At 42.4% G+C, this 21,578-nt stretch overlaps 1 protein-coding gene across 16 annotated transcripts in view; it reads left to right on the top strand.

Moving 5' to 3' along the window:
- Positions 1-21,578, top strand: part of ZC3H13 (zinc finger CCCH-type containing 13) — a 61,568-nt gene that overhangs the window by 4,571 nt on the left and 35,419 nt on the right. For 7 of the 16 annotated variants that reach the window (XM_070732732.1, XM_070732728.1, XM_070732735.1 and 4 more), the window contains exons 2-3: positions 5,046-5,171; positions 6,006-6,115. The exons of 4 other annotated variants lie outside the window; for them this stretch is intronic. In XM_070732732.1, the coding sequence (XP_070588833.1) occupies positions 5,055-5,171; positions 6,006-6,115 (227 nt within the window). In that variant the 5' untranslated portion in view covers positions 5,046-5,054. The remainder of the gene's footprint in view (positions 1-5,045; positions 5,172-6,005; positions 6,116-21,578) is intronic. 5 more of the 16 variants (XM_070732737.1, XM_070732739.1, XM_070732731.1 and 2 more) reach the window with 1 other exon arrangement.

Below are 21,578 nucleotides of genomic sequence, written 5' to 3'. Positions count from 1 at the left end.
AAACTGGAATAATAATTAGATTAATTACAACAGAAGATAATACCAGATTTAGCTAACGCTACCTTTGGAATTTGGAGAAATTAATTTGTACTTACTCACCTCAACTTAAAAACATGCTTTCTGAAGTATGGAAGTCCTAGTTACAAATAAAAATAAGGAACTTTATTTGTGTGTTGAAAGTACAGTGGGAGATGTAAATTCTGAATAATTAATACATATACTGTAGCTATCTTTAAGGTCGCCAAAGTGTATACGTTAATACATTAGAAAAATTATATCTCATAGTCTTACATTTTTATGTTTAATCCAGAAAAGTATCTTATAATCAAATGTTTGATATTTTTTCTTCTTCTCTAGTGGACATGTAACAATTTCAAAATTCGAAGGCAATGTTTTTGATGAAATAGATATTCTGAATAGAAGAAAATGATTGAATACTTCCCATGTTTGTTACATATATTCAATCATTAGAATAAAGTATCAGCAAGGAAGAAATAATACAAATTATTTTTCAATGTTGCAATTATTCAAACTATTTCTATTCACGCATGACTGAGGATGATCAAGTCAGTTGCTGTGTTTGGAATAGTTCTAAGGAAAAGTCTCCTACTTGGACAAACAAAGCAGAAAAGTCTACATGAGAAATAATGACTCTTAACTCTGCAGAGGCCCACATTTGTAATGCAAGTTGTATTTTGGGATGCATGTGGGCTATATCTGACAGGAGTTCCTTAGAGTAGTTGTATTTTTCCCCCTCTCGGGTTCATTTAGCTGTCTTTGTAACTGGCCATGATAGAGATGTGTGTAGATTAATTGTGTTCTAATAGCATGACCAAATGTTGTGTTCTTTGATTCCCCATCTCTGCGCTGTCCCAAGGACTTTGGCTCTTTCAGAAAAATAAATACTAATCTTTAAAAATGTATCAGTATTGTGTAAATGATATATGTATAATGGGGATATCATCTTGTTGCATGTATAAATAGTAACTTCAGAAAAATAAAAACAATTTAACTCAAGAATATGTGAGTGCTAGTAGCCAAGATGTAATTTTTCTTTAGGTAACTAGGAAATGCATATCTCTATGTCTATGGAGATCTTTTTTGCTTAAATATAAACCTAAGGAAGCAAACATTATTATGTAAAATGGTAATTTTTGGTAGAGCTAATTGTAAGGTAAAACTGATAGTTCCATTTATTATTATATTTCCCCAATTACTTTAGCTGCAATTCATGAAATTGGTATATAAATTTAAAACAGACATGCAGCAGATCATTAACAATTTAAGGGAGAATAAGATTGCCTAACTTGGCAGTGCTGACAACAAGTAAGCTTTAGTATTTTAAATACCGGTAGATAAAAATTGTTCTGTGGTCTGAATTGTTGTGCTGATTGAGGTGAAAATAATTGTAGGAGACAAGAAATAGGGATAGAATTCTTCACTGAAATTCATCTAAAACTTCCAGATAAGGTGTTAAATTAGTTGCCTCTCCTATTGTACCAGTGTTATTACATTTAATATTCGATCTGAATATTCCTCTAGTTAGGATGGTAATTGGAAGTGGCATTTCCATTGCTAAGCGATGCGTTTGAAAAGCATGATTTCACATAACCACACAGTGATAGCAATCCCGGCATTCCTCATCGTTACCTGAATTCCACTGGTTACTGGCTGAGGACCCACCCCAATCCAAACCTTTCCAGTCTTGATCCCTCCCACACTTAAACCTCAGTTCTTCCAAGGTAAAAAGGACTTCAGCTCTCCTTCAGCTCCCACCATTTGTCCCCCTCCCTATCTGTGTCCTTTTGGGCATCCTCATTCTGCCTTGGAGGGAATGGTGGGAAGCAGCCCCAAGGATCATACTGTTCTGATGCTGCTTGTCACAATGCAATTCAGGTATGTGGCGTGTCACAGCTCTCAGTTTACAAGAAGCCCCTGAACCACAGCACACTGCTGCCTCAGCCTGGCTCAACAGTGTGGTGTGGTGTGAACCCTCAGCCGTACTAAGAAGTCCCAGTAGTGCAGTGCAAAGCTGCAGTTGCCCCAGAAAGCCCCCGCTGTATGGCACAACACTTCAGCCATCAAAGCCCCAGCAATGGAGCGTGCAGCTTCCCGGGAAACCTCAGCCACTCCAACCCAGTCCCAGCTTCAGTTGCCCTAGCCACTCTGCATATGAAGCCCCTGCCCCTCAGCTTTCCACCACCCCAGTTGACATTCGGTATCTTCTTGCTCTTGTTGCTGACCAGTTATGTCCATTCTGACCCTTTGCAAGGCAGCTACTGCTCATCTTCCTTAAGTCTTGCTAGGAAACTACTGCATTCAACTCTGGGAAGAAAACCTCACGTGGCCAGCAACTGCAGGCCAGGCAAGCTTGATCAGTAGCGGGAGCAAGAAGACAGAGTAGATCAGCTAACATTGCAGGGACCATGGATTACTGGGAGCCAAAAGGACTTATATGAGGGGAGTTGAAATGATCCTAAGTGGGCTATGTGCCCAAATTTTGATCATATGACCATGGGGCTGCTGCAACAGCCATAACTTCAAGGACTCATAAATCCTTTTGTTCAGTGCCACCATACTTTCAAACTTCACTGAATGAATTATAATATTATAATATTATAATAACTTGAGAGCTGCCTCAAGTTTTAGTATAAATAATGGGATGAAATTTCCATGAACCGTTTCTATTAAATTGTGTATTACCCCAAGTGAGATATTTTTAAACTTCTAAATAATCATGCTGTTTCTTTTTACACTAATAATGTACCGTATATGCAAAGTATCTGTTTACAATTTGCACATGTCTCATAAATAAGCCAAGTGATAAACATTTAAATATGGCCAGTGTGACATGTCCCTTAAATACTGGATATTTTGCTTGTGCATTGAAAATAAGTTCAATCCTTTGGGGGGGGGGGGGGTTGGTGTTATAGCTTTTGAAGTAAGATCTCTTAAAATCTTTCTACATTTATTTGGACCTTTGCCTCAGCCATGGTACAAAACATGACCAAATAAAGCAGAGGACAAGTTTTTACTCCTCCACACAATGATACTTGAAAAGAATACAGTTAAATTATATATGGTGAAAACCTTTGTAGATGTAATGTCATCTCTTTCTTGCTGTACTCCTTTTTGCCCAAACATCTTTAGGAGTTTCAGAATGGAAGATAAGATGTACTTCTATAGCTTTGAATTGAATTTGGCCTCAATCTCTGTTTATTGCAGTATTGCAAATTTTAACATTGAAAATCTAGTTTACATTATAACTACATTTTTATATGGATTCCATTTATTATTTATTAGTAATTGAGTCAAATAATTATTGTCATAATGTAATATTCTTTCCCTTCAAGCTGTGTATTGATGGTGTATTTTATTTATTCTGATGTTAGAAATACCTTCAAATTGAGACACATGGTTTGCAAAAATGTCAGGTTATCTAATTTGATTTTTCAAATAATCATATGCAAAGTATGTTAAGCCAAATCTAAATATTTTTTTTAAAAACTGGTTAATTTTAGGGATTATCTAATGTAGGAAGGATCTCAATTTACAATAATTTAGAGCTTTGGGTATCTTTCAGATCTCTTAATTTTGTAGCACAGCGCTTCTCACTTTTGTGCCTTTAGGCATATTGAATAACAGTTCCTAAAATGCCTAATTGCTGTGTACCATTTTTGGCTAGAAGTTCCTATAATCCAACACTTTGGAGACAATAGAGTTAGAGCATTAGTTTAACTAGGGATCAAGGTAATTCCTTGAATAAGAGACGCTGCTCACCTTTAATAAAAATGAAAAAGAAAAACACAGCTTAAAACAAGAAAGGTTCAGAACATACTAGGCTTTCCGGTGGCTTTCACACAGTGCTTATAGGACACTGCGTCTAATCTTTTTCTTGTCGTGTGCCAAAAGTGTGCACGCTCAACATCACCCATAATGGAATGGGCATGGGTGCATGACCCCCACACATGTGACATCCCCACATTCTCCACACACACACGAGTGTGACCTCTGCTCCTTGTTTTGGGCCTAGCAGGACTCCCTGAAGCCTCCTGTGACCAAAACTAGGACATAGGGGGTGCTGCATACCCCTGTGCTCCCCCCTCCCCGTGCATCCCAAAAACCAGCTGGTTGGCGGGATGTATGTACATGCACGGTGGAGCTGAGCTGGGCAACAGCTCACGTGCCAGCTGTGGCATGTGTGCTATAGGTTCGCCATCATGGTTATAGGATATACCTGAACATTTTTTCCCCTGGATTTGTCATTTATTCTCTGGGTGGGATTTAGCAGTTATTTTTTGTATTTATCATGTAATATGTCGCTAGCATGATCACATATTTTAAAACTTAAAGAAGTTTATTTTATTTCAAGAGCACAGTAGCATTGATTTCCAGCTGAGGTTGATTTATATTGTAATTGAAAAATTCATTTTAAGGAGTATGTGTTATAATGGCTACTCAAGAGGAAAGCAGCTTGTGCTTATCTTCCCCCTCTTTTTTATTTGTATCTCATGAAAAACACAGAGAGTTGAGGACGTTCTATAATAGTGGAATTGCTCAAAACTGAAAAGGGAGAACTTGGAGAAATTTCACACTTTGGCTAGATTTCTTCATCCTACATACAAGTACATATTATTGAAATTCTGTACAATGTGCCTAATATTGTTCTATCCTTATCTGCCATGAGAAATTTTGGGGACAGTACAATGAGTTAGAGAAGAAAAGGGAGAAAGAAAATAATAGTTTGCACGGGCTGCCTTCCTCTGAGTGAATTATCTTCAAGTTGTGTAACTATTGGATTGAATACAACCCCACACTCTAATAGCCAGAGATGGATAAGGTAGCTGAAAGATGGTATAAAGACAGAATCCTCATCTTGGAATGTTCACTAATGAATGTATTAAAATAATTCTGTATTTTCTCTTTGATTAATTTCTGACAAAAGTTCTGGAGATTTAATAGTGTTAACTAATTTTTCCCCTATGAGTTCAGTTGCACAGTTAAACTTGAGAATTTTACAGTGTTGCTTTTGTTTTTGGTTGAAGTAGTACAAAATGTCAAAAATTAGAAGGAAGGTCACAGTGGAAAACACCAAGACCATATCTGATAGCACATCAAGAAGACCCAGTGTGTTTGAAAGACTTGGACCCAGCACTGGAAGTTCTGCAGAGGTGAGTCAAAAAGTATTCTTCATTCTTGGTGTGACACTCTCATGAGTCAGAGATTATGGCAGGGAATGCTATTCTCTTTCCTTTCTAATAGAGTTAGTCACCTTATTGGTTTAATTGGAATGCTATACACCTATAAAGACTTTGTTATCTTCGACTGATCTATTATGAGCTCTTACATTGTTTCAAATGGGATAAGATGAAGAGAAACATCTTTGTTCAGTACTTGTTCCTGAATGTTTGTGTCCATAGTCAAAACATTTGATTTCAAAAAATAATCCCCTCTTGAAAAAATTGCTCTGCTAGCTTGTTTCTGTTGATGTTGTGCCTCTATGTAACAGGGTTTTTTTATTTGAAGCCATCAGGATAACTTTTTTTGATGCAGTGTACCATGTTTAATTCTGCCGACTGCTGATTATTCAAATTGGTTTAGAATGCTGCATTTTGATATTATCTATTTCCAACACTGATTTTCTAGGTCCAAATCCATGCATATACTGCAGAATGAAGGATATGGATGAATGAATTGCTTAGCTAAAAACAGGACAAATTCCAACATTTTAATGCATGCCTCACACTTTTGGTGATATATGTCTTGCTCTTGATCAGACAAAAAAAAACCTTATGTTTTAGTTGTGGGCGAGAAGAGATCTTATTTCATGTCAATATACCTTGAGATGATTTCTGTTATCCAAAATTGGTAATAAGCACTGTCAGATTTGGCATTAAATTATTGCTTGGTTAGAATGATATGTGAAATTATTTGGTCTATGAGTCTTCACGCAAGCAGTATTCCAACAATAGTTTGAAATTCACCCCATAATGTCTGTCTCTTAGACACAGTGCCGTAACTGGCTGAAGACTGGCAACTGCCTCTATGGGAATACATGTAGATTCGTACATGGCCCTTCACCACGAGGTAAAGGCTTTAGCAGCAGTTACCGAAGGTAAATGAAGAACTCAGCTTCATATTCAAATGCTTTTCAAGCTGTTTTCTTGTCATCTTAAAAAAAAATACAATGCAATGATGTGACTTACAAAGAATATTGTTATTCTGGAAATATTGTTATTCATTCACTTTTTGAGTGTTGATTCTGAAACTCAAAATATTTTTGTTATTAATTTCTGCTTTAATAAATTTACCAATCAGAAGTGAAAATGAAATTATTGTAGTTTTGTTTTGCTCAAATTTTCTCTAATAGAATAGAATAGAGAATGGAATGGAATAGAATAGAATTCTTTATTGGTCAAGTGTGATTGGGCATACAAGGAATTTGTCTTTGGTGCATATGCTCTCAGTGCACATAAAAAGACAAGATACATTCATCAAGAATCATAAATACAACACTTAATGATAGTCATAGGGTGCAAATAGGCAATCAGATCACATTAGGAAACAGTCAATATATTTGGTAAAGATACAAGCAACAAAGTTGCAGTCATAAGGGGGAGGAATTATTATGGAGTAGGTGATTAAGACCACAAATTCTCAATCTTCATAAAATTTTACACCTGGCAGTGTGATCAGTGATCAACAAATAACTATACAGTGGTACCTCTACTTACGGACTTAATTCGTTCCGTGACCAGATTCTTAAGTAAGAAAAGTTTGTAAGAAGAAGCATTTTTTCCCATAGGAATCAATGTAAAAGCAAGTAATGCGTGTGATTGGGGAAACTACGGGGGGGGGGGCTCTTTCCTCCCAGGAGATTCATAGAGAGGCCCCACGGAGGCTTCTCCCTACCTTTTCCAGTTAGAGTTTCGGAGGCTCGAGTTCTTAAGTGGAAAATGGTTCTTGAGAAGAGGCAAAATAATCTTGAACACCCGGTTCTTATCTATAAAAGTTTGTAAGTACAGGCATTCTTAGGTAGAGGTACCATTGTACTTTCACACGATATAAAACAAAAATGACATGGGGAAATTATCTCATGAAGATACTAATAATATTATGTGTACAGTGATCCCCCGGTTATTGCGTCCCCGACCATTGCGAACAGGGTAATTCGCGATTTTTCAACCCGGAAGTCAAAACACCATCTGCCCATGCGTGCCCTTTTTTCTATGGGCACGCATGCGTAGATGGTGCCCGGCAGATCAGCTGCTGGGCGGCTTCCCTGGGTCTTCCCCCTCTTGCTGGCGAGAGGGCGAGCAGCGGGCATCAGCAAGGAGTTTTCCCACCGCCCACGCAAACTCCTCGCTGCCGCCCGCCCTTCGCCCGCCCACACCGTTCATTCTCGCGGCCAGAGCGAGCGCGGACAAGCTGTTCGCTGGCGCTAGCTCTCGCCCGCTAGCGAGGAGCCGCCTGCCTGCCCGCTAGCGAGGAGCCGAAGATTGGGGGCGGCGCGACGTCGCCACCGGCATGGGGGGCTTACCAGCACCCCCCGGACCCCCAACCCGGGTTTGGGGGGCTGCTAGGAAGCCCCCCATGCCGGCGGGGACGTTTTAAAACACCCGCGCCACTTTCCAATGAGTCCCGAAGACAACGCGTTTGTCTTCGGGACTCATTGGAAAGTCGCGCGGGTGTTTTAAAACATCCCCGCCGACATGGGAGGCTCGCTAGCACACCCCCGAACCCCCAACCCGGGTTTGGGGGTGTGCTAGCGAGCCCCTCATGTCGGCGGGGGACATTTTAAAACACCCGCGCCACTTTCCAATGAGTCCCGAAGACAACGCGTTTGTCTTCGGGACTCATTGGAAAGTCGCGCGGGTGTTTTAAAACATCCCCGCCGACATGGGAGGCTCGCTAGCACACCCCCGAACCCCCAACCCGGGTTTGGGGGTGTGCTAGCGAGCCCCTCATGTCGGCGGGGATGTTTTAAAACACCCGCGCCACTTTCCAATGAGTCCCGATGACAACGCGTTTGTCTTCGGGACTCATTGGAAAGTCGCGCGGGTGTTTTAAAACATCCCCGCCGACATGGGAGGCTCGCTAGCACACCCCCGAACCCCCAACCCGGGTTTGGGGGTGTGCTAGCAAGCCCCTCATGTCGACGGGGATGTTTAAAAACACCCGCGCCACTTTCCAATGAGTCCCGAAGACAACGCGTTTGTCTTCGGGACTCATTGGAAAGTCGCGCGGGTGTTTTAAAACATCCCCGCCGACATGGGAGGCTCGCTAGCACACCCCCCGAACCCCCAACCCGGGTTTGGGGGTGTGCTAGCGAGCCTCCCATGTCGGCGGGGATGTTTTAAAAACACCCGCGCCACTTTCCAATGAGTCCCGAAGACAAACGCGTTGTCTTCGGGACTCATTGGAAAGTGGCGCGGGTGTTTTAAAACATCCCCGCCGACATGAGGGGCTCGCTAGCACACCCCCCAAACCCCCAACCCGGGTTAGGGGGGTGCTAGCGAGCCCCCCATGTCGGCGGGGGACGTTTTAAAACACCCGCGCCGCCCCCAATCTTCGGCTCCTCGCTAGCGCTGCGGAAGTAAAAACACCATCTGCACATGCGCAGATGGTGTTTTTACTTCCGCAGCGCTACTTCGCGAAAACCCGCTCGTTGCGGGGGGTCCTGGAACGGAACCCTCGCAAAGAGCGGGGGATCACTGTATTCACAATATATAGCATTTTGTTTAGCTAAAATGTATGTATGTAGTCTGGAATCCAATTAATTCCTTCCACTAACAGATTTGCATTAGGTGACATGAAACAGTAGCTAATTTTTGCTGTCTCCTATATTTTTCCATGCATTTTCTATGTTTGTTTATGGGAACAGGGATTAGAAGATAGATTTTAAAGTATGAAAAAATAGCTTATAAAAGAACTGGGCTGCAAGCCTATAAACAATTACCTGCAAAAAAGTCACATTGCATTCAAGGGGCTTACTTCGAGAATGCATGGCCAATTGTTTCTGAGAAATGCAAGAAAAACAGGAAAGAAGCTTTAATTATTATGTGGAATAGCAAACATTTCATTTCTTATTTTCATATAATATGGAATTATAGTTGTGAACTTATGTTTTATAAATTATGCTTTAGTTTAGAATACAAAATGTATTAAGCAGCAAAACAATTATCATATGGGCATTTATGAATATACTAGGAGCCATTCTGTAATAAATTATCATTGTAAATGGACCAATAATGTTTTATCATTATTGCAAAGAAAGTGGTAATGACTGTTTAGTTTCAGAGGAAGCATGATGGTGGTACAGTGTATCTAGCAAACCACATTATTGGAAAATTTAGGCCTTACATGCCACAAATGTAGAATGGCTGAGAGTAGGGCTTCTAATCAATAAGACAAGAGATAGATAAATCTCAGGCTTACAGGAACATATAAACACACAGTATATTTACAGAAACATATTGAAACAACTTGGAGAATAACCACTTTTCCTTCAAAGGCAAAGAAAGAGCGTCCATAGGTCTCTAGTTAGTTAAACCAGAATAGATTGTCAGTGATAAAGAAACTGGAAACACCTTAGAAGATCAAAAAAAAAAGGGAGGGCACTCCAGCAGTTAAATGTTGAACAGAATGGGAGCAGAAACAGAGAAAGCCGAAGATGTTTAGAATAGGAATGTGAGATTAAAGTTGGTGAATAGACATTAATCTCTCATCTAAAGTTGTACACTATGGCACACTCTTTTCTGAAAAATCATTGAGATTGCATGCTTAAATTCATTTGAGAAACAAGCTTGATTCTATATTTTTTTTACTTATAGTTTTATTGCTTTTTGAAAATAATGACTAGAATCATAAAGACAAAAATGCATATTGTCAAAGAAAAATTCAAAATGTGCTTTTTAAAAGTGCAAAAATGCAACAAAATGTGTATAACCTTTAATTATATCTAATATGTATAATCACAAATGATATTTTATGATTTCATACTTGCTTGTGGAATAGTTAATATAAATATTGTACTAATCACTGGTTTTATTACATAAGTATAAATAGATCAATAGATATTGTAGAAATAAGAATCCTCAGTGACATTTGGGAATTTATGCTATAAAGCCTACATTGAGGGCTGATCATGGTGAATTGATTTTAAAGTAAAGCGGTTCAGATCAGTAAATGAAATCATTCAACACTATCAGGAGGAAATGATTTAAAATAAATCTCATTGTAATATCCATTGTTCTCATGATCCACAGTTCTTCTGAGTACACATATTACTTTTTGCCATATGGTAATTAATGCATTTCATGAAGAAGTACAATTTCTAGACTGGAGTAAGACAAGACTTTTAAATCAATGGATTTCTGACGCAACCCCCCCCCCCCCCCCCGCAAGCATGTAACTCTCTTGAGCTTTAAATAATAATTAAATCAAATGTTAAATAAGCATTAAATCTTTGGGAGAAGACTTGTGAACTGCTTCAGTGTCCTCTCAGTGTGATTTCTGTCCTGTTTTCTTTTTCTTGTTTACAATATAAATTGGGAGCCTAGGAAAAGTTGTATAAATCTGTTAATTATGGAGAGAGTAGGCTAGAGATGGGGTCTTGCAGCCCTCCAATTATTGAGACTCCAATTTTATCTTCTGTCAATAAAGTTAATAGAGATGATAAAAATTTTTAATCCAATAAAATCTAGAAGGAAATCATGTCTCTCAAAATGTTTGGGAAAATCAAATGTTAATACTGTTAATTAAATAATCCTGTATACTACATATTATATTATTAATATATACTATAACGATAGACTTGTGTGTGCGTGTACTGACAGAAACAAACACTATGCATACACAACAATATATCTACATATTACTTATTTATAATACTCCATTCAGAGTGGGAAATTGTTCTCTATTTTCAGGAATGCCTGGCTAAGCAGCTCTTAATTGTTTATTAATATTTTTCTATTAATACTGCTGGTTCTCAATATAACATTTTTATTGATTTGGCTATTACATGAAGTAGGTTGTTTTTTTGTCTGTAAACCATTAGAAGGGCACACAGGATTTTGACCAGATATAAATGGAATAAATAAGAAGCTTTCTTTAGTAGCAAGTTAAAATAAATAAATTCATTAAATTATATAATTGGATTATTATAGATTCATGTTTGTGTGTGGGCCACATTAAGCCCTATGTAACTAACTTGGTTATTGAAATGGATGTCCATGTTCCACCTCTATGTTGGTTGAGGCAGGCAGGATTCCCTTGAGTACCATTTGTTGGGAGTCAAGGGAAAGGGAGGGTTTTGCCTTCTCTTTCTGCTCAAGATCCCCATGGACAATTGGTGGGCCACTGTGTGACACAGAATGCTGGACTCGATGGGCTTTAGCCTGATACAGCATGGCTCTTCTTAGGTTCTTATGTTCTTAACTTCTTAAGTAAAAATCTATATTTAACTTTTTGTTTTTATCTGTATCTCGGTTTCCTAAAGATATGCACATTTTTAATATATAACTTATTTGAGGGCTGGGTGTATGGGGGGGATAACTCCAGGTAATGTTTTTCTATTATGCTGTTCCTGTTGGGAATGGAGACTTAGTTCAATTGGGAAAAAATAAATAAAACAGGACAGGTATGAAGACTAAGACAATGGCTGTTCCTGAAGCGCTACCAATCCTGGGGTAAAAAGCAGATATATTTTCATTCAAAAAGGCGGAGATGGTGCTCCGCACACTCTGCTAATATATTTATTTGACAGGCTGTGAAAACTTTAATGAACCTGTAGAGCAAAATTAAAACCTTTTTTTCCTTTTCTGCCGCCTTCTCCTGTGCGCTGCTATGGAGACTCCAAGTATGGGTTATTTCCTCATCTGATTGGCCAGGGACTGAGTTGCAAATTCTTTGGCCATGCCTCTTCCTCTGGCAGAGTTCCAGTTTTTTCAACTCAGTCAGCCTGAAGGGACGCAGATTGAGTTGTTGTTGTTGTTGTTGTTGTTGTTGTTATTATTATTATTATTATTATTATTATTATTATTATTATTAATTAGATTTGTATACCGCCCCTCTCCGGAGACTCGGAGCGGCATATCAGTTGCTCCTGATAATTCAATATATAGTTGCAATTAATTGATTTTAATTCAGATTTAATTGGACTTTATTAGATTTTTTTTTAAAAAGAGTTTTTAATTGGCTGGAAGGTGTCTAGGGCATTTGTGGATGGCTGCAGCCTCTGCTGCTAGTGCAGCATTAAATCGTGGGCTAGCCACCATTGCCACATGGTGCCTGCAACACCAGCTTGCAATTTGACTGCAAAATTTACTTTGGCTTTAAAGTCCAACATCGGCTGCCTCCTTTAGAAGCCCTTGCTGTTCGACTTGCTACGGACGGCCATTTTGTGGGCCTTTTTTTGGCTGAAGCTCCAGCTCGGAACCCGGAAGGGGCACAGCAAGCCTTTGGAGGAGCTTAGAGCAACAGACTTTGCTTAGGAAAGGCTATTTTGCTGAATTCCAGCCTTACTCCATGCGAGCGGCCGTATTGACGGCTGACAGTCATGAGACAGTTAGCTTTTCTGGCTTCAGTGGCCATATTGCTGATCTCATGTCAAAACTGCTACTGCTACTTTTGCTTTTGTCCTGTGTTTTTCTTGCTGCTTCTGCTGCTGCTGCTGCTGCTAATTGCTATTTTCCACATTGTGAGGTGCAGTGAGTACTTCTGATGCCATTGTGGGACAGCATTCATGTTGTAATTGGCCTGGATGAGTAATTTCATCAACATTAATTGCTACAACAGTTGTTATGGCTAAGCTAAGAGCCTCCATTAGAAGCAGCTCTGCTGATTCTTCCATCTCTCATAGTTTGGAGGAATGTTCCCAGCCAAAAAAGGCTAGAAAGGAGGCAGAGGACCTTTCTACCAGGTCCAAGTCTTCCCATTCCAAATCCAAATCATCTGCTTCTGATAAGGATGCCCTTAGGAGACAAAAGGCCTTGAAGAAGCAGGCCCATTTTGCTGGCAGTTCTGAGGAGGCTCCTGCAGCTGATAACCCAGGGACTTTTGTTCCTTCCTCTCAATCTCAGACAGCAGAAAATTGGCATGGTCTCCTAATGTTTTAACTGAACCTCAAACCAGTTTCCTAGTTGCTATCAGGGGAAGGAGTTCTGAACTCTGGTAATTTAGCTATTGGGGCTCAGTCATGGATGGCAGACAGAACATCTGGCCCTGCTGCCACCTTTACATCCACTGTTGCTGGACTCAGGCCATCTGAGCTCCCGATCCAGGTGTTACTTGTGGAGTTGAACAATGCTATTCTAAAAACCATCGTCATGAAAATTGATGCTGCTTTGGCCCAAGGGGGCTTGTTAGGCCAAGGGTCCAGGGTTTCTCCTCAGAATTACTCTCAGAGAAGTATCTCGTTCCCTAACCTCATCAGAGCATAGTGTTCCATCCCAAAGAGGGGGTGGATGAAGATTTGGAGGAACTTTTTCTGAGGATGAGTGCACTTCTCCAGGTAGACTTGCATACTCAGGTCTCTTCAATGCGGCCCAGTTTAGCACATTATTGTTTAAGGCCAAGGCCATTGCTAACTTAAATGGCTCTAGTGCCATGCAGGATTGGTCTGTGGCCCCTCAGGATCTCGCCACCAACCTGTTTTCAGAACAGATGTCGGAGCAGGAGGTGCCACAATATTTTGTTGATGCAACATCGGGGCAGTAGGAACACCTAGGTTCTGTACCGGCTCCTAGTGGCATGCATAAGCGCATGTACTCCACTGAGCAGCAGATGGAGGAACTTCTAGAACTTCCAGTCATAGATCCTCCTCTGGTCAGTTTGGCATCCTCTGGCTTAGCTGAAGCTCTAAAGGCTGAGGATAGAAAGGTGGAACTGTCTGCTCTTAAAACTCATCAGGAAGCCGCTTCGTCTATTAGGTCTGCCACAGGACCTCACTTTTATGGCTCCATCAAATGCAAGACAGAGCTTCCGCAGATTATATCCGGTTATAGCAGGACATTCACAAGTTAATAGCTGTAGCTGAATATATGACAGATGCGACATCAATACAGCAAGATCCGCATCTATGACTCTGGCTTTGAATGTTGCCTCCAGACGGCTTTTGTGGAAGGCCGATGTGAAGTCCAAATGGTGTTTGGCATCGACCCCGTTCAAGGGTCATAAGTTATTTTGGGAAGTGTTAGACTTAATCTTAATGGAGGGGAAGGACAAAGGGAAGCTTTTACCTCAATCATATAGACAGGCAGAGAGGAAATCTTCCGCCTTCTCCAGAAGGCAATCCTTTCAGTGGCAATCACCTGGGGCAGTCCTATCAACGTTAGTATTCTTCCTACCAGGACAGATCCCAGGACAGGTCATCCTTTCGGGACAGGGCTTATCAACCTCAGTTTAGGAGACCCCTCCATGAGAACAGCAACCACCCATACAAACACAATAAGTTACTCAAGGCTATTTATTCCCATTTGGGGCAAGTTACAGGAATTTGCCAACTAGTGGTGAGAGACAACTACCTATGCATGGGCTCTACAAACCGTGAGGCTTGGGCTCACTCTGGAATTTTTATCCAGCCCCCCCATCAGTTTATTCAATACCCTATCTCCAGAGAGGCCACAAAAAGGGACCCCATGCTGGCAGAGCCAACACTAGAGAGATATCAGGGCCATAGAAATGGGCACAAAGGACCAGGACGGGAGGGGATGTTATTCGGTCCTCTTCCAGGTTCCCAAGAGCTCAGGGGGTCAGAGGGCCATTTTGAATTTGAAGGACCTCAACCTGTACATAAAATACAGAAGGTTCAAAATGCAATCCCTGGTTACTATCCTGGGTTGCATCTGGAAAGAGGACTTTCTGATCTCCATAGATCTGAAGGAAGCATACCTACATATGTCCATCAGGCCCTTCTACAGAAGGTTTTTCAGATTTGCTTATGGCGGGCCACCATTGGCAGTACAGGGCCCTTCCATTTGGAATATCCTCCACCCCAAGGATGTTCATGAAGTTGCTGGATGTCATAGCTGCACATCTTCGCACCAAGCCCATCAGTCTGTAATGTTACTTGGACGACATGTTAATTCAGGCATCGTTGTCGATGCAGGAGGAAAGGGATCTCAGTGTCATTATCCAGACACTTCTGGAACATGGCTTCTCTATAAATTGGGAGAAAAGGCAACTTACCCTGTCAACCAGGCTGACTCATTTGGGGGCAGTAATCGACACCCAGTCCTCTCTAGTTTTTCTCTCGCAGGACCGCAGGGACAGTTTAAGGGACATAGTCAAATAGGTGCGATCCTTGGACAGGGTGCCAATCCCCATCTCAACAACAAGGTCATTGGGGCCATTGGTCATGACGGAACCTCCTCAATGACATCAACTGGCTGGAGCTGAGAGCAGCCCATCTGGTGCTCCAACACTTCTATGGGATCTCAGACCAACATGTACTTCTACTCAAGGACAATATCACAACAAAGGCGCATGTGAACAGAGAGGGGGGGCACTTGCTCCAGAGTTTTGATATGCAAGGCTCAGAACTTACGCACCTGGACAGAGTCTCACCTGAGCTCCTTATGAGCCGACCATATTTCGGGTGTGGCCAACACCCAAGTGGATAGGTTGAGCAGAACAACACTCGACCAGACAAATGGCAACTTCACCCAGTTCTTTTCAATCAGCTTGTGGACAGATTCAGACATCCGCCTCTAGACTTATTCGCCAGCCCTCAGAATTCACAACTTCCCCGATTAGTTTATTTATTGGTTTGTTATTTATTAATTAGATTTCTGTGCAGCCCTTATGAGGCTCAGGGTGGCTCACAATGAAGCAAATACAAAATATACAAGAAATCTAATATTAAAATACTCTAAAAACCTCAATACTAAAACCATATTAAAAATCTAACTAATTTACTCTTCTAAAACCCCAATTCATTTTAAAACCAATTATCCAGATTCATCTTGCCATATTCAATCATAGGCTGGAGTAGATGTTAAAATTCCAGTGACCCCAGGCCTGTCAGTAGAGATGCATATTAAGGCCTTACGGAAGGCTGGGAGGGTGGGAGCGGTACGAATATCCAGAGGGAGTTGATTATTCCAAAGGGCCGGGACCACCACAGAGAAGGCTCTTCCCCTAGGCCCCGCCAAACGGCATTGCCTGGCTGACAGGATCTAGAGAAGGCCCACTTTGTGGGACCTGACTGGCCGCTGGGATACATGAAGCAGAAGATAGTGATTAATCTGGTTCAATGCCATGTAGGGCTTTATAATCAGAACCAACACTTTTCCTGATTCCACTATCCAGCAGCAGATGGGACCAATGTACAATGACTTCCTTAATTGACAGAAATGTTGTACGCCTTCCCTCCCACTCCCCTGATCCTGTGTGTCATCTGGAAGATCATGAAGGAGGAAGCAGAGGTGATCTTTGTGGCTCCTTATTGGCCAAGGAGGCCATGGTTCAAACACTTCTGGAGCGTCAGTAGCTCAAGCTAGCCGAGTGGCAATTGAGCGGGGAGCGAAGAAGAGGACACTTTGGGGGATGTAATTACCATTCTGGCTTCCAGAAGGGTGTCGACGATCAAGATATACCGCATATACAGGGCTACCTAAAGGGCTTTTAGTTGTTGTGTGCCACTTGGAACTTATTACTTATTACTGCGACAGTACCACAGGTTTTGTACTTTCTATAGGTAGGGTTGGTCAAAGAACTGTCTACCAATACCTTTCACAGACAAGTGGCCAGCTTAGGCACTGTTCTTCAAGGTGAGGGCACCACCCTCTCTCGCATCACCCGAGAGTGCATAGTTTTTTGAAAGAAGTTTACAATTTACATCTGCCATCTCTTCACAGGTACCTTACTTGGGACCTGTTAGTTGTTTTGCAAGTGCTCACGACATCTCCATTTGAGCTTTCCTGTGACACTAGTATTAGACAGTTGACTTTCAAGATTGCCTTTCTATTTGCAGTAACTTTGGCGCACAGGATTTCAGAGCTTGCTGCCCTGTCCATCTGTCAGGAGCTGTATATACAGTGATACCTCAAGATACGAACCCCTCGTCTTACGAACAACTCGTGATACGAACCCGGGGTTCAGAAAATTTTTGCCTCTTCTTACGAACTTTTTTCGAGTTACGAACCGGTGTTCGGAGACTGCTGGGAAGCCGCGCGGCTGTTTTAAAAGGTGACAGCCGGGCGGCGGGGCTTCCCAGCACCCCCCCAACCCCGAACCCGGAAGTTCGGCACAAGTTTGGGGTTCGGGGGGTGCTGGGAAGCCCCCCAGGCCGGCTGCGACCTTTTAAAACAGCCGCGCCGCTTCCCATCTGTCTCCTGAAGCCGAACCGCAAAGCCGAACTTCCGCGTTCGGCGTTCGGAGGCTGCTGGAAAGTCCTACTTCTCCCCCCCCAGCCAAAACCCCAAAGCCTGTTTGCTGCCACACGATTTAGCCAGGACAGGAGCGAAGTGACGTGGAGGAATGGGGAGCTGAAACCGGGCTGTTTCAGCTTTCCATCCCTTCACGTCACTTCGCCGCTAAATCGTGTGGCAGCAAACATGCTTTGGGGGTTAGGCTGGGGGGGAGAAGAAGTAGGACCTTCCTAACTCCCCCCCCCCAGCCAAACCCCCAAAGCATGTTTGCTGCCACCGGATTTAGCGGCGAAGTGACGTGGATGGATGGAAAGCTGAAACCGGGCTGTTTCAGCTTTCCATTCCTTCACGTCCCTTCGCCGCTAAATCGTGTGGCAGCAAACATGCTTTGGGGGTTTGGCTGGGGGGGAGAAGAAGTAGGACCTTCCTAACTCCCTCCCCCCCAGCCAAACCCCCAAAGCATGTTTGCTGCCACACGATTTAGCGGCGAAGTGACGTGGATGGATGGAAAGCTGAAACCGGGCTGTTTCAGCTCCCCATTCCTCCACGTCACTTCGCTCCTGTCCTGGCTAAATCGTGTGGCAGCAAACAGGCTTTGGGGTTTTGGCTAGGGGGGAGGGAGTTAGGAAGGTCCTACTGCTTCCTCCCCCAGCCAAAAACACAAAGCCAGGCAGCCTCCAGCCGCCAAAGGAGCCTCCTGATTCTCCCCGCTTCTCTGTCCCGCTCATTACCCGTGTTCGGCAGAAGCTGCTGCCCGATTGCTCTTAGCCGGCGGGATGCAAAGTGCTGGGGGGGGGTATCCTGACAGCCCCCCCACCCCAATGCGAGCGGCGGGGAGTCATCCATGGCCGGCAGAAGATCGCTCTTGCTGACCTGATGCCTCGCGGTGAAGCCGGGCAAGAGCGATCTTCTGCCGGCCATGGGCGACTCCCCGCTGCTCGCCCATGGCCGGCAGAAGATCGCTCTTGCCCGGCTTCCCCGCGAGGCATCAGGTCAGCATTCTGGACGGGCGGTCGGCGGGCGAAGATGGGGGAAGCCTCGCGGGGAAGCCGGGCAAGAGCGATCTTCTGCCAGCCATGGGCGAGCGGCGGGGAGTCGCCCATGGCCGGCAGAAGATCGCTCTTGCTGACCTGCTGCCTCGCAGGGAAGCCAGGCAAGAGCGATCTTCTGCCGGCCATGGGCGGCTCCCTGCTGCTCGCCCATGGCCAGCAGAAGATCGCTCTTGCCCGGCTTCCCCGCGAGGCAGCAGGTCAGCATCCTCGGCGGGCGAGCGGCGGGGAAGCCGGCGGCTGTGGCAGCTGTTGCAAGAGGCTTCCCCGCCTCCTCAAAGCAGCCTCCCAAACCCGAACTTTCGCTGAGAAGCCCCGCCGCCCGGCTGTCACCTTTTGAAACAGCCGGGGGGCTTCTCAGCAGCCTCCGAACGCCGAAGCCCCCAGGCTGTTTTAAAAGGTGACAGCTGGGCGGCAGCGGTTTTTTGAGGTTTTTTTTGTTGTTGCACGGATTAATTGACTTTACATTGTTTCCTATGGGAAACAATGTTTCGTCTTACGAACCTTTCGTCTTACGAACCTCCTCCTTGCACCAATTAAGTTCGTATCATGAGGTATTACTGTATTTCATGCTGACAGGGTGGTCCTTTGCTTAGACCCTATGTTTGTGCTGAAGGTCAGTACCTTATTTCACAGGACTCAGGAAGTTATCCTTCTGTCTGGATCCTAGACATCTGAGTGAGAGACGGTGGCATATGTTGGATATTTGCCGGGGTTACACAAATACATCAGGTGAACAGAACGGTTCAGGGACTCTGAGGGTCTCTTTGTTTCCTTCCAACCCAGGATGATGGGCAAGAAAGTATCACCATCTACGATTGGTTGCTGGCTGAAGGCCTGCATTGCGTTGGCCTGTGAGCGTCAGGCCAGACCTACCCCTCGCCACATTGCAGCACACTCAACCAGGAGTGCGGCCACCACAGTGGTGTGGACAATGCAAGCCTCTATCGAGATTTACAGAGCAGTCACGTGGTCTTTCTCATTGTGAGGAATGACAAACTGGACATGTTCTCCTTGGCGGAGGCAGTGTTTATGAGAAGAGTGTCGCAATGGGTTCTACCGGCCAAAGGGACCAATCTGTTTTCCGCCCAACATCGACTTAGCTTGGGTATATCCCATACTTGGACTCTCCATAGCAGCACACAGGAGAATGAACATTGGCTTACCTGAATGTTCGTTCTATGTGCGCTGCTGGAGAGTCCAATCCTGCCCTGGTTCTGGTACGGTCCTGGGTCCAGGAGTGGTCAGTATATCAAAGCATTTATGTCTTCTTCAGATCTAACGAAAATAGTTGTTTTCTTTTGGCTGTTATGGGGAAACAATTATTCTGAAAAATAATATGGTTAAGAATAATAGGGTAATAATTAAGAATTGTCTTAATTAGCTGTGTGCAAAAATTTGAAATGTTTTAAATTTAAAATACTTGTCTTATCTGTTTTGAAAAATGTGTTGTGTTTAGAATAGTTCTCCAATACTGAATGTTTCCAGTTATTTTCAGTCTTTATCAACATTATTTTACGTTCCCCCTTTAGCAACTGTTTCCCACAGGATAATTGCTTACCTTGTTAACAAGATAAATTGCTTGTTAACTTACTATTGAGGGAATTAAATTAGCAAATTAATGGCAGATTTTAATATTTATAACTATTAATTTAATTTAATATGTTTTAAATTATAAAGAGAATATTTATCTTAAATAATAGCATTAAATAGCACCATTATTATATTTTTCTAAAGCTATATCTTTAAACATCTGAAGTTAGTGAATATTTATATCCATTTTTAAATATCTTGAATTTTCTGTTTCATTTAAGCCCTTGCCCTCCTCCAATTTAATATTTGTCTTACTGTACCTCAGGATTTTAAGTTAAGCTAAATCTGAATGTCAAAATAATGAGCATTTATATCTCATATTCAAAAAAATAATGTGCATTCTTCTAATAATTCATCCTATAATGGAAGAGTAAGATCTGTAAGAGTAAGTGTCTTTTCTACAATAATATGGAGATTTTGTAAATTACACATTGGCTTCCATTTACTTAAATTTTTCACAATAGACAACTGCAACTAACTATATTTTTTCTTGGTGGAAAAATGTTGAAAAAAGATTCTGGTACATTTTTACAACTAGAAGCAAATACTTTGAATAGTACTCAGGAACAAAATGAGAATGGTAGCAAACTAGGACTAATAAATAACATTGAACATCCTTGAAAGTATTTCTATGGGCAGTCCCTTGGTAAACAGCAAGTTCTGTTCCTAATTTTGTCTTTAACTAGAAGTTGTATGTAACTTGGAACTAAAAATGGTAGACAGTGTTCCCGTTCCTCAAGCCAATGAACTGCTAACCCTGCAGTGCTTTCAGGATCTGCTGAAAACAGGCTTTATAGTAAAAACACACAGCGTTCTGAAAGCATTGTGTCATTTCAGCAGTTCGTTGGCTTGAGGAAGGATAATACTACCCACCATTTTTAATTATAGGGGTGGCGCAGCAGGTAGAGTGCTGTACTGCAGTCCACTGAAGCTGACTGTAGATCTGCAGGTCAGCGGTTCATCTCATCACCGGCTCAAGGTTGACTCAGCCTTCCATCCTTCCAAAGTGGGTAAAATGAGGACCCAGATTGTGGGGGCAATATGCTAGCTCTGCTAAAAAGTGCTATTGCTAACATGTTGTAAGCCGCCCTGAGTCTAAGGAGAAGGGCGGCATAAAAATCGAATAAATAAATAAATACAGTACTGGTAAATAAATAAATATAGACAGCCTGTTCGTATGTAGTGGTGGTTCTTAAGGCAGATGTTCCTAACCCAGGGATTGCCTGTTACAGTAATCTCTCATTTTTTCCAAGACCACCCGTGAAAAATGAATTTCTGTGAAGTAGAGGAAAGATATTTTTTAATGTATTTAATGAATTTTTGGACTTTTAAAACCCACCCTTTGCCTTAAACAGTCATTCTATAATGTTTCTCAGCTGGAACTACATGTTATATCCTACCAGTTTCTTTAATAGAGTACAGTAGTAGTGTAGAAGACTTTTATGAATTTTTAATGGATTAAGCCCCCTTTGAAAACCCGTGAAATAGCAAATCCACAAAATATGAACCGCGAAGTAGTGAGGGATTTTTGTATTTGTTTTTACAAGTTTTTAGATTGCCAGTA

The sequence above is a fragment of the Erythrolamprus reginae genome, chromosome 1 (genome assembly GCF_031021105.1).
Source record: "Erythrolamprus reginae isolate rEryReg1 chromosome 1, rEryReg1.hap1, whole genome shotgun sequence".
Taxonomy (NCBI): domain Eukaryota; kingdom Metazoa; phylum Chordata; class Lepidosauria; order Squamata; family Dipsadidae; genus Erythrolamprus; species Erythrolamprus reginae.
This window is presented reverse-complemented; position numbering and strand designations above follow the sequence as displayed.